The following is a 19,199-nucleotide window of genomic DNA, read 5'->3' on the forward strand; positions in this document are numbered from 1 at the left end:
GTCATGATCCCAGCGTCCTGGGATCCAGCCCTGCATTGGGCTCTCTGCTCAGTGGAGAGCCTGCTTCCCTTTCTTCATCTCTCTGCCTGCCTCTCTGCCTACTTGTGATCTCTGTCTGTCAAATAAATAAAATCTTAAAAAAAAAAAAAAAAGAAATAAACTTGCATGTAGAAAGAGTAAATAGTGAACTACGGGTAAAAATAGAAAAATGAGAAAAAAATTAAGAACACTGACTTCGTACTGGGATACACACAGGATAAAGACTGGAAAGAAATATTTCCAAAATTGGTATTTCCCAGTGGCAAGATGATAGAGAATTTTCTTCTTTATGTTTTTGTTTCTTACTAAAGGGTATATATTACTATTGTAATAAAAGAAGTCACTAGGCGCCTGGGTGGCTCATTTGGTTAAGCAACTGCCTTCGGTCTGGGTTATGATCCTGGAGACGCAGGATAGAGTCCTGCTTAGGGCTTCCTACTCAGCAGGCAGTCTGCTTCTCCCTCTGACCCTCCCCCCTCTCATGTGCTCTCTTTCTCATTCTCTCTCTCTCAAATAAATAAATAAATAAATAAAATCTTTAAAATGAAGAAAATAAAAAACAGTTACTAAAAAAATATTGGGAGAAAAATGTCTAAATGAAGATTTAAGTGCTCAAAATTGAGCAACGGATACAGCAGAGCCTCACCAAATGTCTTAGGCTCCTGCAGGAAATCAGCTCTGGCTGCAGACCTTGGCCAACTTGGATCCTAGTTGTTTTAGGGGCAGACAATAAAACAGTCCTCAGAACATATAGATCTGACCCTTTCGGCACACAGCCCATTCACTTTAGCAACAGTCATACCTGGAAAGTAAAGTTACCTTTTAAAGATATTTAAAGGGCACATACAAAGGACTTCTGAAAAAAAGGCTGGAAGTCCCAAGTGGCATGCTCTGCTCCCAGAGACACTGGGCTAGGGTGGGCTCTGAAGCTTAAGGCCAAGGCGCCCAGCATTCAGAAGCCGATGGTGGTGACGCAGGACGTACATACCTGGATTCTCTCCAGCCGCTGGCATGTACTGGAGGTTCAATACATCTTTATATGAAAATGATAGCGAAATGGGGCACCTGGGTGGCTCAGTTGGTTAAGTGTCCAACTCTTGATTTCAGTTTAGGTCACGATCTCAGGGTCGTGAGTTTAAGCCCTGCTCCATCCTCCCCCCTCCCCCAAAAAAGACAGTGAATTGAATAATCATGACAAAATGTGTAGACAGGTCGAAGAGGTACCACTAGCTTGCACACTAACAGCGGGGAGGCTCAGAGGGAAGATGTCTTGGAAGAGCCATGGGCCGAGTTTAAAGGATAAGGAGGCATTTGCCAGTCAGAGAATGTGGAGAAGAGCAGCCAGAGGTCTAGGCAGACCCAAAGTCACTGGGATTCAAAGAGACATTATATAACCCCAATATCCCTCAGTATTTTAGAAAGTGTTACAGTGAATAAGTAGTATGAGTACATAGCGAAATAAAAGGCAGAAACAGAAAAATGAGAAAAATTTAAGAATACTGGAATTCATTTTGTGATCCATACAATAGCTTAGCTTTGTGGAAACTAAAGTCGAACTGAGCCTTGAAGAAAGGCTAGAATTTGGACAGAAGTGGAAAAGGAGGATAAAGGGCGTGTAACAAAGACTGCAGGAAAAAAATGGAATGTGAGACATTTTTCCTTTCAGTGAATGCTGATTCAATGCTTACTCTGTCCCAAGTCTGAGGCTAAGATCTTGGGGTGCAAGGAAGAGCTTTGGAGGCTGGGACTGTGCTCCCCACTGTTACGATGATGAAATTGAGACTTTACAAAGAGGATGCAACTTGTCGGAGGACATGGAGCCAAGAAAAAGCACAAGCCCAGTTTCAGCTGTATTTTATTATAACATGTTAGAAAATACTGAGGAGCTGTTTGTTATCATGGTGAAAGCTTAGAGGATATGGGGGAAATCCATGCAGCCCCTCTTCTGCTATTCAAATTAAATATTATGTTTTATTTAGGTAAATACCCAGTACTAGAATTACTAGATCATATGGTAGTCCTACTTTAAATTTTTTGAGGAACCTCCATCCTGTTTTCCACAGGGGCTGCACCACCTTAAAGGCATTCCCACCAACAGTGCACGGGGGTTCTTTTTTCTCCACCTCCTCACCAACACTTATTATTTCCTCTTTTTGTGATTGAATCCATTCTGAAAAGATAAGGGGATATCTCATGGTGGTTTTGCTTTGCATTTCCCTGATGATGAGTGATGTTGAGCACCTTTTCATGTATCTTTTGGCCACCTGGATGTCTTCTTCTCTGCAAAAGTGTCTATTCAGGTCTTCTGCCCATTTTTTTTATCAAATTATTTGAGGTTTATTTTATGTTGAGTTATATATGTTCTTTATATATTTTGGAAATTAACCCCTTATTGGATATGTTTGCAAATATATTCTCCTATTCAGTAGGTTGCTTTTTTTTTGATGGGTTTCCTTCACTATGCATAAGTTTTTACTTTGAGGCAGTCAAAATTTTTTTAAAAAGCTTTTTGTTTTGTTGTGCTTTTGTTTCCCTTACCATAGGGGACATATCTAGAAAAATGTTGTTATGACCATCCCTATGTTTATTGCAGCATTATTTACAATAGCCAAGATATGGAATCCAAGTGTCTATCAGTAGATGAATGTATAAAGAGGAAGTTGGTATCTCAACACACACACACACACATACACACACACAAAACTGAATATTACTCAGCCATAAAAAGGAGAAGATTTTGCTGTGGATGGACCTAGAGTGTTTTATACTAAGTGAAATAAGTCAGACAGAAAAATACCATGATTTCACTTACACGTGGAATATAAAAACAAAAACAAAATAAACAAAAAGCAGAAACAGACCTATAAATACAGAGAACAAACTGATGGTCACCACAAGAGGGGAGGTGGGGAGAAGGGCAAAATGCGTGAAGGGGAGAGGGAGATACAGGCTTTCAGTTACGGTATGAGTAAGGTATAAAAGTAAGTTTTAAGGTATATGAGTAAGGATAAAAGGTACAGCTAGCAAGTACAGAGTCAGTGGTATTGTAATAGCCTTGCATGGTGACAGATGGTAGTTACAGTTGTGGTGAGCATGACAGAAGGTACAGACTTGTTGAATTATTATGTTGTGTACCTGAAACTAAGGTAACATCATGTGTCAACTATACTCAAATGAAAAAAAAAAATTAAACATGTCTTACTCTTGTTTTTTGAAAATTTATTTCTCCCTTGGAAGATAAATACATGAGAGTTATAAGTTCTTGTAAGTGTCCTAAATCTTTCAGAACAATTACTAGCAGAACAGCATCAAGCTCAGCTTGATCACACCAACTGACAACTGACTAAGCCCATCCCCTCCAGAACGTGCTGGGCAAGCAAAGGGAGCAGATCTAATGACCATCTAAGAAAGGTCGGTGGGGCTCCCACCAAAAACGACTTTGTAAAGACAAAACCAGCCTCAGGATTTGTGTGGGAAATACTACATATGTTCCATGCGGGGGAGTTTAGAGACTCCCACCCCGCAGAAGGCCTGCAGAAGACCGCTCAGCAAATGACACATCTTCCAAGAAGCTGAGCTTCACTACTCAGAGGTTGTCTACAATTAGCGCTTGAATTGTTCCCCATCCCTCACCATGCTAAGTACAGTTTCCTCCCCTGTGAATAAGCTCTTCTGAAAGTAAGGAAACTTTCAGCTCACAGGCTGGATTTCCAAACACAAACATGCACGCATGCAAACAATGCTGCCAAAGAACAAAAAAACCCACTGACATTTTTCTTCTGAGATTAGCCTTCTGTCTTGTACATACAGTTATATGTGCTGTATGTACCTTGTACATACACTTATATGTACTGATTTTAGGGTCACTGAAAAGTCATTTAGATCTATAGCAATTCTTCCTTTACCACATACTTTCAACTGTTACTTTTTTTCCAAATAAGAGGTGCTTCTTGTGGGCTTACAAAAAAGCTATAGGACTCTAATCAGAAATAACATTAATATAAATTGTCTCTACCATTAAATAGGAAAATCAGTTTTGCCTCTTCAATTTGATTTCTTTTTCAATCATTTAATTAGAACATAGTTCTAAAGCCTGCATTCATACAATGCTTTCAGATCTATTTTTGTATTCTATTTGGAGAGACAAATCTGATATTATTATTTGTGAATATGTGCTCTTGCTCATAAAAGGCTCCTTAATATATCTGGGATAACTAAGGGAGGCAGGCCGCCTGTGATTCTTATTTCCCAAAAAGCAAACCATCCTCTAATCTCACAAAAGCAGGCACTATTCATGCTGTGGGGAAATAAATAACAAATATGCTTCTCCCTCAAAATACTTTTCCACGTGTATTTTTTTGAGATAAAGGGGAATAACGTCATTGCAAAATTTGTCTACAGCTGAGGATGTGATGTGGTCTACTTTGATCTGGGAGGCTGTTTAATCAGGGGGCCGACTGAGACATGCTTTCAGACCAAGCTAACCCAAATGAATTTAGTGGTCCTGAGATCATTTCTGTCCTTCCTTTTATCCTTCACACAACATTAGGGTTTCCCAATGTTTCGACATCTCCTTGGAGCTGATGCAGTGACAAGGTTCAGCCATGCCAGCAGTCCACACAATCTTGTATCCTACTAGGCTCAGTGGACCTGTTCTCAGCCCACCTCTCACGTTAGGGCAGATTTCAACTTAGCAGAATTGACCAGTGTAGAAAACATGGAGTAGAGAAAAATGTTAAAAAATATGACTTAAAAAATTTTACTTTTGGGGCGGCAAAGAGGGATAGAAACTTACACCAAATTCTAAAAAACAGAGATGTTGATGGTCTCTTACAGTAACTAAAACTGCAAATAGGGTAGTACCCACAGACCATTTTGGAGAAACATTTAAGACCATTCCAAACTACAAGAACTGCCTACCTTGCTTAAACGGGAGGCAGTTCTGTCCCCACTGGCCTATGAAAATCAAGTCCCTAAGCTGGACTACTTCACAAGTATCCCTTTCAAGTTCCAGCTTTTGTTTTTCTGGGACATCCGACTTCTCTAAAGAAATTGAAAATAAGAGGCCTACATAGTACTTTTTAATATATTCTTCAACATATAACACAATGCTATTGTGGCAACTTGATAAACAATGGGAATTAAATGGCAGGAAAGAAGTATCATTCCAAGGTCCAATGGCTTTGCATTTGTCTCATGGATAAATCTCTGAAGTTCTATCTGCCTCTTGGCTAATACGCTTATGTTCCAGTTCATAGAGTAAGTTCTTCGGATCCCAGAAATTTTCTAAAACTGAATACAAACTGCTTCCACCAAAAGCTTTTGAAAAATTCTTATACAAATTTTTGTTTTCTTTCTTAAGGGCCCAGCTTCACTATAGCTATGGTGCTCACTCCACCCAAGATGTAGTCTCCTTCTCTCCAACATACAACTTACTGGGGCTGATTTCTCATCTGCTAGAAACAACAACCGTGACAACAAATGTGTATTTGTGAAGACAGGCCTTACAACCTGTGCTTCCTTGTGCACCCCTGATGATACTTATTCTGGCCCCCACAAAGAGAGCTAAACCTGAGGCTGGCCAACCCTGCCTCCTGGCCCACTGCCAAGGGCTGTCCCTGCGCAGGGTTTCCTGGTGGTGTCCCCACACCAGCAGCATCAGCATCACTGGGAAACTTGTTTGAAATGCACATTCCCGAGCCCCATCCCAGAGCCACATTATCAAATACTCTGGGGGTGGGGCCAGTTGCCCAGGTGACCAAGGCCCTCAAGTGTGAGAAGCATTGTTGCCTGACAGGAATGATCAATCCACCAATGTTTGTACACTCAAAGCCTGCAGGTGGCAGTAAAGGCTGGCTAGAAGGACAGGAGCAGGAAACTAGTTGAGTTTCAGAACCTGCTTGCCTGATAACCCCCGGCCCCAGCAGCCTGCCCTGCCACTCCAGTAAGCTCAAAGGTCATAGGACATTTCAGCTTGGAACAGGAAGCTGACTGAAATTCTCACAGCGCAGCAGTAAACACATCAAACCTAGGATTGTCAGGGATGCAATCAATATTTAACTATTTTGAAGGTTTTGTATTGAATACAGTGAGGCTACAAACACACCTCAAGAATGAAAATGTCAATACTGATCAAACAGAACAAAGATCAAACAGAAAACAAAAAACGCAAAGTATCATCGGCCCTTGTGTGTATCTGAATCATAAGAATGCCCTTCATTCTGCAAGAATGATTAGAGTTCCTGCCCTTAATCTCATTGAACTGATGTGACAAAAGCAAGAGGATTTTTCTACTATAAAGCATGTTTACAGGTAAGCCTTTGCTAGATTCTGCCAAAACCCCGAATTTTGCTTTGATGGCTTTGATATACAGACATCTACAGTGAGGACGTGGACCAATGGGAACTCTCATACACAGCTAGTGGGAGTATAAATCGGTACAACCACTTCGGAAAACAGTTTAGCAGCATCTGCTAAAGCTGAACACACAGGTACCTAGAAGCAGCAGTTCCACTCCTGGGTATATACGTCCCAGGGAAATGAGTGTCTCCTTCTACCAAAAGCCCCATAAAAGCATGTCCTTAGAAGTATAACTCACAATAGTTACAAACTGGAAACATTCCAAATGCCTGCCCACAGTAGAGGAAATAAACATGGAAGTTCATACAATAAGACACACACAGCAATGAAAACACAAACCACCCGAAAAACCAAACCACTGCTAGACACAATATGGATGAATTTTAGAGATATAAGGCTGACTAAAAGAAGCCAGACCTAAAGGAGCACACACTTATCCAAACAGGCAAAACAAATCTCTAGTGACAGAGGTCAGTATAAAGGCTACTAAGGCTATCTAACAACAGGCATGTGCTTGCTGGAAAAGTTCTATATCTTGACTTGGGGGATCATTAGAGGGGTATATACATATGTATACATGATGAAAATACAGGGGTGTATTCACTGAAATGCACACTTAAATTTGTATACAGTTTATACCTCTTTATAAAGGGAGAAAAAGTTACACACATACACAAATTATACTTGACAGACTGTCACATAATAATTTTCAATATTCATTATAAAAGTCTAGGTTCCTGAGTAACTATCACATCATCAGAGTATTATCTGCTGTAAAAATAATGCATTTACTGAGCTAAATGTAAAATTAAATACAGTGAACAAAGGATATTCCTTATTTCCAATGTTATGCCATCATATCAATGTATCTATTATAATGGGGTCAAACTTCTCCAACTTGCTCTCCCTAGTCCCAAACCCCTTTTATTCTGACATTGACTGGAGTCCATCATGTTTGGAAACTGACTGACTATCCATTATCCCAAGCCCTTGCAGACTCCGAATGGTTCCTCATCACCCAGGGGGTGGCTGAAGAGGCCTGGCTCCAGCATTCCTGTCATGATCTACCCACCGGAATGTCTCTGAACCACCTTTGTCCTAACCCCTACCACCACCTGGCTTCCCTCCTGCCTCCTTCCCTCCACCTACGGCCCGGCCCAGGGCTGGGACCCTATAAAAAAAAGTGCAGGATCCGATCCAGTAGGAACCCAGAGGCTGGACCAGCTGCCGAGTGCAAGAGTGCGGGACAGCTAACTGCACCCCAAAGCAGACACTCCAGGGCTCCACTGCGTGCCCCGAGACCGTGAGCCCTTGTCGCTGCGCGCAGGCCTGGGCCCCTCCTGCGGCCCATCCTAGCAGAGGCAAGACTCTCGGTCCGTTTCTGCGCTTTCGCATTTGGGTTGTGAGTATGGCAGCCAGCCGTAACGAGCGACCAAGATGAGGAGCAACGATCTGGGAAGGAATCCCGTCCCGAATCCGGGTTCGAGGGGCGCGCGGCACCAGTACCCACCGCGCCGGGGGGCGCGACCCGCTGGGGTGCGCGCGTCAGGCCGTGGGGGCCGAGGGCCGACGGGGGGCGCGCCTCGCCGCTCTAAGTGGAAGTCCGGCAGTGCGCCGTCCCCGTCCGCCGCTCCGCGCTCTCGGGCCGGGCCAGGCGGGCAAGAGGCAGGGCGAGGCGCGCCGCCGTCGCGGGCGGCCGTGTTTACCTGGTAGCAGGAACACGTGTTGCCGGGCGCGAGCCCCGTTCCCACAGTCCATGCCTGCCGCCTCCTCCGGGGACGCGAGCCCGACGCCTGCAGGCCCGGCGGCTGAAGGCCTCACCCGCGGGGCGCGGGGCCTGCCACGAGCCGGCGGAAAATGGCGGGAGAAGGGTCTATTCCGGAGAGCGCGGCGCGCCGAGGCGCCGCCAGAGCCCGGGAGGCGGCTCGCGGGACGAAATTACTTTCGTTTCCGGAGCCAGCCAGCTGCGCCGGTTAAGTTTTTAAATTTAGCGCCAGGTCAAGGCAACCCGAGGGGTGGCGCGTCGCCCGCCGGCCGGGTAGGGTCGCGGCCTCTCCCCTCCGCGGCTCGGCCAGTGGTAGGTGCTCGCCCAAGGCGCCGAGTGACGCGGCGCGCAGGGCGGCTGCCCTGGGACACGGCGGCGGGAGGGGTCGCCTGGGCCCGCCGAGTGGTGGCGCGGCCGGCTGGGAGAGTCCCGGGGCGAGAGCCGGGTCCCGGGGGAGCGGAGCCCCAGGACAGAGGATCCTCCACCCCCGGAGGGCTGGAGCATTCGCGCCCACCCGGCGGGGAGGAAGAGCCTGCGGCAGGTTCCTTGTTGGGGCGACCCCTATCCGATTCTAGTCCCGAGGTCGCTCTGGTCGGTGCATCTTGTTCAGCGGTCGCGTTCTGCGTTGGACTTAATGTCAGAATATTTTGTTTCGTGATTCATAACGCAATGTAAGTAATCCTCAAACTGGGTCTAGCCCTTACCACTAAAAAGAAGTTAGTGTGCGATTTGAGGCTCAAAATACAAATTTGTTACTTTGGAAGACTCTTGGTAATGAGTTAAAAATTGCATTTGAAAAATGATGTTTAAAAGGAGTCATGAAATTTGGGGATTTAAACTTTGAAAAATAAAATTTTGTTTGAAAAAGGAGTGCCTGGTACATGGTCTTTAAAAGGAGGATAATAAATACTTCCCTTATAACTTTAAAGAAAGATATGTCTCCCTCCCCACCTCCATTTCCAGTCCCCCTCCCTGGAGGCAATTACTGTTAACAGCTCATCCCCTATTCTTCCAAAAATTTTCCTTGCACCATACAAGTCCATGTCTTTTTTTTTTTTTTTTTTTTTTTTTTTTTGCACAAGTGGTAGAATAATATTACATAACTTTTAATGCACTTCACTTTTCTGGAAGATAGTTAAATCTGGCAGTACTAGATCAGTCTTCCGAAAGGGGGTTTAACTTCAATTCCATTTCCCACGGGGGGTGGCAAGTGCGGTTGAAGTTGACTGCAGAACACCCCTCTCTGGCTGAGGAGGGGCATCGCAATGCCAGCGCTGGAACAGGCAGAAGATTAGTATTGCTCTGATCTCTTCCCTCCCCCAATATTATACCATGGGAAAAGTTATGGTGTGTAAGCTAAATCCCTAGGCACACCGTCATCATTACTAACAGCTACGAGAGAAACGTTACCCACAGTTCCCTCTCTCTGACATGCAGAGTTGTTTTCATTCTTCTCTGATCCTTTCCAGCCCTTGGCTGTATGAATATGTATTTGTTATGTGGTTGTTTCACAGAGTAAAGACAATTTTGTCTGTTTGTCTCCCTTACGTTGTATAAATGGGTTTTCCACGGCATCCAGAATATTGTTATTGGAGACATTATTTCACACTGTTAATGTACCAAGGTTACTTAGCCATTCCCTAGTGAGCAATATTTAGATGATTTTAAACTGTTATTATAAATAGCAATGAACTAGATGTACACATAGCAACATGGGTGCTTCATATCAAGGGGGAAAAAAAAAAAGAGACAGGGCTAGATTCACAGCAGAATACCAAGTAGATAAATTAAAAACACACATAGAGGCACCTGGGTGGCTCAGTGGGTTAAAGCCTCTGCCTTCCGCTCAGGTCATGATCTCAGGGTCCTGGCATCGAGCCCCACATTGGACTCTCTGCTCAGCAGGGAGCCTGCTTCTTCCCTCTCTCTCTGCCTGCCTCTCTGCCTACTTGTGATCTCTCTCTCTCTATCAAATAAATAAAATATTTTAAAACACACACACACACATAAAACAACACTATATCTTTTATAAGGATACATGTACCTTTAGGAGCATGTATCAGACACATAAGGAAAGGTCTTCAAAATGGAGGAGAATGGGGTAAGGGACAGATAAGGAATGAGGGGGCAAGAAAAATCAAATAAGAGAGGAGCCAGGGCACACATGGGCAACTGTCACTATGTCTTATGAACTGGAGAGTATAATTAATCCTCTGACATTTAGGTCCAGGGACAAAAACCTTTTTTTAAATGTGTTGCAGGGGCGCCTGGGTGGCTCAGTGGGTTAAAGCCTCTGCCTTCGGCTCAGGTCATGATCCCAGAGTCCTGGGATCGAGCCCCACGTCCGGCTCTCTGCTCCGCAGGGAGCCTGCCTCCTCCTCTCTCTCTGCCTGCCTCTCTGCCTAGTTGTGATTTCTCTCTGTCAAATAAATAAATAAAAAAAAAAAAAAAAAAGATTTAAATGTGTTGCAACAAACATTTCTAAAAAATTTCCTTTATCCACTTAAAAAAAAAAAAACATTTAAGTACCTTCTCAGAAGGTTACCAGTGGTGATATAGGAAACCGACTCCAGATTCCTGTTGCCCTCGGGGTAAATAAAGTCCAAGGTAGTAACCTTGGAACACAGGGACCCTGAGATCTGGTCCTCACTTGCCCCTCCAGCCACACTTCCCATTGCCTCCCCTCCCTGTCCACAGTGTGGCCACGAGGACCTGCCCTTGCCACATCTAGCGCTTGACACTGTTCCCAATACTGGGATGCCCCTGCCCCCCAGTAGCCTCATTCTTTCACCTTCTCTCTCACCCTCCACCACTTAGCCAACTTCTACTCATCAGCGGGGTCTTAGACAATTCCTTCTCTACAGCCCCACACTTCCCTAAGAATGAGAGAGATTCCTCCAGTCTTCCCAGTTATGTTACCAAGTAATGGAGCCCAATCCTCCTTCAGTTTCTTGAGGAAGGACAGCATCTAGTAACTCACCACTTTATCCTCAAAAAATAACAATGGCTCTCTTTCGGCACTAACTGTGACAACACCGTGCTCAACACTTAACTCAGAAGATCCCTTTCCATCCCCCAATAGCCTAAAGGGGAAGTATTAGTGTGATCCCCACAGTTTACGGAGGAAGAATGTAAAGTTTAGAGAGATCAACTAATCACCCAAGAATGCCCAACCAACAAGGGCAGAGCAGGAATACCAACCCAGAAACAGCTTCTCACACTCCCTCCCTCCTTCCCTAGTGTCCAAGCCTAGGGCAGAGCTTACCAGCACCGCATGAGCTTAGCATGGATCTTTTGAATAAACACATTTGTGGACAGATAGGCAGTTATGGCCCAGTGTGGCTTGTGGCATTCCTACGTTTGATAAATAAGAACAAACTGATTATATGGAGTATACCATAAAATTTTCCATAAACTAATTTTTATACCAGTTACATTAACATGCAAAGAGACAAGTAGGTCATTTCTCAAAGAATAAGAAACGGCAAGTAGAAAATTGTGTGGAGAATCACAGAAGCTCTTCTATATGCCAGAACCAGAGATGTTCATTTTCTAGTTAGGGGAGAAAAAAAAAAAAAAGGAACTGGGGGAAAAAATAAGTTCAGAGTCAGAATTTCAGCGATGCTTCGTGATGACCAAAGCAGAAAATGTTCTAGCTAAGGGTAGAGAAAGGATTTCTCTTTCTCGGAGATTATTAAAAACTTATGAGAATGCTTCTTTCAAAATAAAATGCAAATGAAAAGTCACATTTATCATCACTTTCAGCATGAGAAAAGATTGTTGCTTTGTGTTTGTCTTCTTGCCAAATATTCATCTAGTGACAGTAAAGAAGGCCTCAGCAAGCTTAAGTTGGGGAGGAGAAAAGGATCAGCTCTCAAAAGAGCCAATTGTTTAGAAAGGGGGCCACTGAGTACTAGTGAACCAGCATTTCTGGGGAGAATATTTCCTTTACGTTCACTCTCTTAACCTACCCAAACTAAAACTGGATTGTGCTTGTTGCAGAGAGGCAGTGGGGCTCACATAAGCTAGTGAGATCTGCCAGTTCGGTTCTAGAATAAGAATGACTGAGGCTGTTAGGGAAGGAAGAAGAGCAACCCTGATATGGAGAAGCTGGGTCTGGGGCTCACAACTAGACCATGTGACTATACCGGGAGACAGAAAAAATTTCCCAGAATACCAGCCTCACACAAGGCTGCCCTGAGACCAGAATAAAAATAGAGAAAGCCAGGCCGCCTCATGATTTTGGCAAAGCGCAGACAAAAACGGGTCATTGTGGCACCCACAAAATGCCACACGCCTCCCTGCTTAGCCAAAATGAGTGACTGCTACTTGTTGACTATGTACGGCCTTTTCCTCATTCCGGCTTCCTCTCCCTGTAGATAAGATTCCGAGATACCCAACCATGAATTGCCCCACTTTCCAACAGCACCCAGTCTGGACGTAGTTCTTGCTTCCTTTGACTCTCCCCACAAGTCACCCAACCAAAGCCCAAACCCTCCAAACCTTCCTTCTAACACCCTCTTAGTAAGACTCGTGATTTTCCATGTCATGAATTCACCCTCCCTGCAGCAAATAACAAACCGAATTTGTTCAACTATCCCTGTGTTCCTTGTAGTTTTTGACCGAAGCCTACTGACACCATGTTTATACATTTCAGTCTGTGTGTGTGTGTATACAGTTATAAACATTACATGTATTTACATAAAACCAAGGTAGCAAGAAAATTCAGGCAACTCAAGCTCCCTAGAGGTATCTTCTGAAATATCTGTAGAGATATTGAGCAAATGAATGAGATAATCAGATCATTACATCTTTTGCTGCATGAAAGCCTGAACAATCACCATACACTTCAGAAAATTTTAATAACTCGGTGCCCTAGTTATTCACTTAATTTGCTTTTATATATGCCGTTAATATTTTCTACAGGGCAGTGCTTTTGAGATGTTTTTTTTAAAGCCATGAATTACCTAGCAAGTCAATTAATTGAGAAATGCTAAAATGTTGGCTACTTTTCATTAAAATATTTATTTTCAAAAGCAGAATACATACTCCTATACAAAGTATGGCCACAACTAAGAAGAAAAAAAAAAGAGTGGTGACTAAAATCTAAACATAGTTGTTCTTTAATTATTTCAGTTAATATTTCAATTTGATAATAGAAATAGTATTAATTTGTAGTTTCACTTTACTCTGTAATTCCTCCTATCTGTTTAAACAATAATATTCTGGTTCCCTTTTGTTCCTGCTTCCTTTCACCACTGGTCTCAAAATTAAGAGGCTTAAGGGTACACATTCACCGATAAAATCAAAGCAGAACATTTCTGTGGCTTTCTGCCTACAAGTAAAGTACTCTTCAAATAGTAATGAGATACTCTATTATAAACTCACTCTGTCAAACGATCTAAAAGTAGGACCCACAACTGTTAAATATAGCTAATGTATTGCAAAAGAGTAACAATTTTTCCTGGTAGTGTGACTTCCACCCAACATTTTGCTCAACAGCAAAAATTAGTAATATTGATTATTTAAAGAGGAACTTCTGCATTCTGTACAGAACATTTAATTTTACAGTAGCTGTTCTACTTTCATTGACTATATAAGTTTTCTGAGATCTTAGAATCTGCTTTGTAAGTCCATGAAAAATCCTTCATTCTTTAAGAACCTAATAAAAGGACTGTCCTTTAAAAGTCATTTAAAAACTTTAATTTCAAGTTTTATAGTGATAACTGTAAATGGTTTGGCTGCTGAACTCTGTTACAGTTTTTATTATGTTGTACATTATATCATACATTATCATTTCTCTATTTTTAGCATAAACATGAAGCACTCTTTTAAAAAAAATTCATCAAAGTGTCTAGACAGAACAAATGAATGTGGTTAGTTCATGAATACCCCTAATTCTTTAAGTACTTAATTAAATTAATAAAACAATTGTCTTTTAAAAGTGCTTACACTTTTTTTATTTTTTAGCATAAATAGTAAATGCACTAAAAAAACACATCAAAACTTCTAGACAGAACAAATGAATCCCATGTATTTCTTATCAAGATCACCCCAGAGGTAAAGAATGTGTAACCAAATAAGTACCCCTTGTTCTACAGTTGGGAAAAAAAACAAAGATTTAAAAAAAAATTAACATTGACTTCAATTGTGAAAGAATTTCCCTAAACTTAAAGACTGCAGGTTTTTATTCCACGGCTTTGGCAATATTGACTGAACTGTGACTAAATTGACTAAAATGTGACAAGCCTATAATGAAACAGATTTTGTCATCTTTCTTGTAGATGAGAACCATCCAGACATGTTTCCATTTATTTAAAATGTAGCTTAAAATAAAAACAATATTAAGAAGTACGAACAAGGGGGTGCCGGGGTGGCTCAGGGTCCTGGAATGGAGCCTGAACCTGCACTGGGCTCCCTGTACAGTGGGCAGTCTGATTCTCCTTCTCCCTCTTCCTCTGCCCCCACTCTCTCCCTCTCTCAAATAAATAAGTAAAATCTTAAAAAAAAAAAAAAAAAGTATGAGCAAGGTATGGTGCAATGCTTCCGGTTTCGGAGATAAACACCGAGAGAGAAGAAAGCTTTACAGCTGAGTTCATGTTCAAATTGCTCTAAGATCAGTACAGATTGGGATGAAGGAAGTATAAGTGGGGACAAAAAAAAAAAAATGATAATGCTTTCAGCTTCTCACAGAATTGTAACAGTATTCTAAATAAAGAGGCACAGATTAAGATCATGATTAAAAGAAGTGGCCAAATTTTTAGTCATCCCTTTTGTGAAGCTTTTTGTTATATTTTGTTTTTGGGTTTTGTGCTATTTATAGGATGTCAATCTATTTGCAGTCCCTTGCTTTTGTGATTTCTAACATCAAATATATCTTCTGTGAGTCATCTCATAAACGGCATCCCTAGTGCAATTATGTACAACCCCAAAATGATATTTGTATGGTTTCTTCTCCAAATTATTTATTTCACAGTCCTCTAGCTTTCAAAAAACTTACACTACTTCATATATGATCCTCATAACACAAACTAGATCCAAGTACACTGTTTTTGGGAATAAGTACAGAAAGACATCATTGATTTCCTTAGGTGCCAGGACGAGAAGTCCCTGCTTCTATGTTGGAAAGTATGAAGTAGAAATAAATGAACTGTACTGAAGACCTAACCCTCCTGCCTGGGTTGCAGAGCTAATTCCCCCCAGGACTTTCATTCCCTAACCTGGGTGGCTCCACAAATAAAATTTCAGGGCCCATCACACTGATCCAGTTACTTTTCTCCTGAAGTTTTATGTTGTAAACCAAGTGATCCTGCAATTTATTTTCTGACCTCCTTTACGACTTCATTTTCCACATTGGATAAGAGGTACAGGTTTTGATGATTTTACCTAGATTAGCTCTATTATATCTACAAATTGTAACCAGAGGCTCATTTCTTAACTTGTGCTACATTCCTTGGGGTTGCATTCCTAGAAGTTAGTCAGAGGCCCTTGGTCTAATGGCTTTTCAAGCCAGATGAGGATTGGGCCTTATAAGGAGAAAATGTTAAGTTAGAATGCCCACTTTCTAAAAAAAAGTTAGAAGTTTCTGATAAAAGGCAGAAAATAACCTATGAATGCAGTAACAATCTCCTGGTAATTTTGAATTTGAGGCTTGGTCTCTCTCCCTCTTAATGTGGGCCCCAATCTAAATTAATCTAATGATTTATGGACACCTACTCTATGCCAGACACTGTCCTGTTTGGGCTGTATCAGTAAATAAAACAGAAATACCCGCCTTTCTGGAGCCTACGTTGAGTAGAGGGAGACAGACAAGTAATACACATAACAAATAAATTCTATAGTACAACTGAGATGGGCTAGCTCTATGGAGAAAGGAAATACAGTGGGGAAAGGCGGGTTGTGAGTATGAGGAGGGTTGCAATTGTAAATCAAGAACTCAGAGAGGGTCTCATTGAGAAGGTAACATTTGAGCAAAGACTTGAAGGAAGAAAGGCAATTGGGCAGGTACATATCCAAGGGAAGGAAGGGTGTTCCAGGCACAGGGAACAGCTAATGGGAAGGCCCATGCTGCAGTTTTCATGGCACATTCAAGGACAGCAGAAGAGATTGTACCTTAAGTGGAGTAAGCAGGGGGAGAGGTAGTAGGAGGTGAGGTTAGAGAAAGGATCTTGCACACCACTGAAGGGGGACGAATCGGACCCCTCAGAGGGCTGACCAACGAGGGCTTAGAGGGTGCAGAAATGCATCAGAAAAGGACTTTGATCAATAGGTGGCCAAGGGAAAACGGTAGAACAACCAAGGGCCCTTGCAGCTATAAATCTGAAAGAAGCCTGGTGCTGCTCAGAATGTTTCCAGTGTTGTTCAGAATATTTTCACTGTAATCCACAGGAAGAAATACATTTTATAGCATGACCCAGAATTCATACAAAAGACACACATAAATGCAGGTTTTCACAAACCAAGACTTACAGGCAATACTTACCTGCAGTTGGAAGAGCATTGCTCTCGGTAATGTGATCATTTTGGCTCCACTCTAACACAGGGATGATGTAATCAACGGCATTGACTCTGATCCTGTTTTGGGTAAACACCACACAGGGCCTAATGGCTTTAAACATGGAACCACCACCATTAGCTCATTAATCAAAATCCAATGTATTTACAAGATTTTCTGCTTTCATGACAGCTGTCATTATATAAAAATACTGTGTGGGCTGGATCGCTATTAGGAAATGTAAAACATGTAAGATTTGGGTACATCATTTCTGACAGGCAGCCAATATTTATGGTAGTTGGCTAAAGAGATTTTTCTTCAAATAAACAAATGTTTAATGTTTCCAAAAAAGCATAGACATAACCCTAATTAGTAAATTCGGTAATAGATATTTGTTCATTATCTCCAGACTAATCTTAAGTTACATCTATCCATCTACCTATCATCTATCTTAGATAATACAAATTTTAGAACTGCATCTCAAAATGTTTTGACAGTTTCTCAAAATGTTTAAGAGCAGCTTGTTTTATGAACATATAAGCACTGGTACTTTTCTGGCCTGTTAAATTGCTCTTTTAAAATACAAAATTTGGGGGTGCCTGGGTGGCTCAGTGGGTTAAGCCTCTGCCTTCGGCTCAGGTCATGATCTCAGGGTCCTGGGATCTAGCCCCACATCGAGCTCTCCACTCAGCGGGGAGCCTGCTTCCCCCTCTCTCTCTGCCTGCCTCTCTGCCTACTTGTGATCTCTGTCAAATAATAATAAAAAAATACAAAATTTGTTTTCAATGAGATAATAGTTTTAAATATTTTTTCCCCTGCAAAAAGTTCTTAGATTTGCCACTGGATAGGTTTAAGTCTATTTGTGACTTATTTATTTTACAAGTGGAAGTTCGTAACTTTTTTTTTTTTAAGATTTTATTTATTTATTGCATACAGAAAGAGAGAGAGAGAGAATGGGAACACAGCAGGGGGAGAGGGAGAAGGAGAAGCAGGCTTCCTGCTGAGCAGGGAGACCAATGGGGTGGGGGGAGTGTTGATCCCAGGTATCCAGAAGTCTGTAACTCTTAATCCCCTTCACCTATTTCAAACATCCTCCCAGCCACTTCCTCTCAAGCAACCACCAGTTTCTCCTGTGTATTTAAGAGTCTGTTTGTTTTTTGTTTGTTCATTTGTTTTGTTTATTAGATTCTACATATAAATGAAATCATATGATATTTGTCTTTCTCTGTCTGACTTATTTCACTAAGCATAATGCCATCTAGAGCCATTCATGTTGTCACAAATGGCAGGATTTTATTTTCTTATGGCTGAGTAATATTCCATTTTGTATACATATACATGCACACCTTTTCTTCTTTATCCATTCATCTATCAATGGACACTTGGGTACCACCATATCTTAGTTATTATAAATAACTGTAATGCTGTAATAAACACAGGGGTGCATATACCCTCGCAAATTACTGTTGCTGTTTTCTTTGGGTAGATATCCAGTAGTGGAATTACTGAATCATATGGTATTTTCATTAAAAAAATATATGTATATATATTTTTTTTTGTAGGGGCGCCTGGGTGGCCCAGTGGGTTGAAGCCTCTGCCTTCGGCTCAGGTCGTGATCTCAGGATCCTGGGATCGAGTCCCGTGTCAGGCGCTCTGTGCGGCAGGGAGCCTGCTTCCTCCTCTCTCTCTGCCTACCTCTCTGCCTGCTTGCGATCTCTGTCAAATTAAAAACAAAAAAATTTTTAAAAAGTTAAAAAAATTTTTAAAGATTTTATTTATTTATTTGACAGAGAGACAGAGATCGCAAGTAGGCAGAGAGGCAGGCAGAGAGAGAGAAGGAAGAATGCTCCCTGCTGAGCAGAGAGCCCGACCTGGGGCTCGATTCCAGGACCCTGGGATCATGACCCAAACTGAAGGCAGAGGCTTTAACCCACTGAGCCACCCACGTGCCCCCATTTTTAAATTTTTTGAGGAATCCATATCATTTTCCATAGTAATTTTACCAATTTACATTTCCACAACAGTGCACAAGAGTTCCCTTTCCTCCATGTCTTTGCTAATACTTATTTCTTGTCTTTTTGATCCTAGCTATCCTGACTGAAGTGAGGTGATATCTCACTATTTTTTTGTTTTGCATTTCCCTGATGATGAGTGATGCTGAGCATCTTTTCATGGGTCTGTGGCCATCTGTATGTCTTCTTTGGAAGAATGTCTATTCAGGTTCTCTGCTCCCGTTTTAATTGGATTATTATCTTTTGGGGGGGTGTTGAATTGTGTTGGTTCTTTATATGTTTTGGATATTAACCCCTTATTGGATTCTTGCAACTGGACCTTTGCACATATCTTCTCTCATTCAGTAGGTTGTCTTTTTGCTTTGTTGCTTTCTTTTGCTATACAAAAAAAAAAAAAAAAAAAAAAAAAGCCTTTTATTTTGGTGTGGCCCAACAGTTTATTTTTGCTTTTGTTTCCCTTGCCCAAGGAGACGTACACATAAATAAGGTCCTGAGGCCAATGTCCAAGAGATTACTGCCTATGTTTTCT

At 41.9% G+C, this 19,199-nt stretch overlaps 1 protein-coding gene across 4 annotated transcripts in view; it reads right to left on the reverse strand.

Annotated features, from left to right (window-relative positions):
* Nucleotides 1-8,829, reverse strand: part of RNASEH2B (ribonuclease H2 subunit B) — a 67,465-nt gene extending 58,636 nt beyond the window's left edge. Inside the window, exon 1 of one of the 4 annotated variants that reach the window (XM_045978301.1) lies at nucleotides 8,106-8,826. In XM_045978301.1, coding sequence (XP_045834257.1) covers nucleotides 8,106-8,157 — 52 coding nt within the window. In that variant the 5' untranslated portion in view covers nucleotides 8,158-8,826. Of the gene's footprint in view, nucleotides 1-8,105 lie in introns of all 4 variants that reach the window. The other 3 variants (XM_045978299.1, XM_045978298.1, XM_045978300.1) reach the window with 3 other exon arrangements.
* Nucleotides 8,830-19,199: the final 10,370 nt, after the last annotated feature.

The sequence above is a fragment of the Meles meles genome, chromosome 14, assembly GCF_922984935.1.
Source record: "Meles meles chromosome 14, mMelMel3.1 paternal haplotype, whole genome shotgun sequence".
NCBI lineage: Eukaryota > Metazoa > Chordata > Mammalia > Carnivora > Mustelidae > Meles > Meles meles.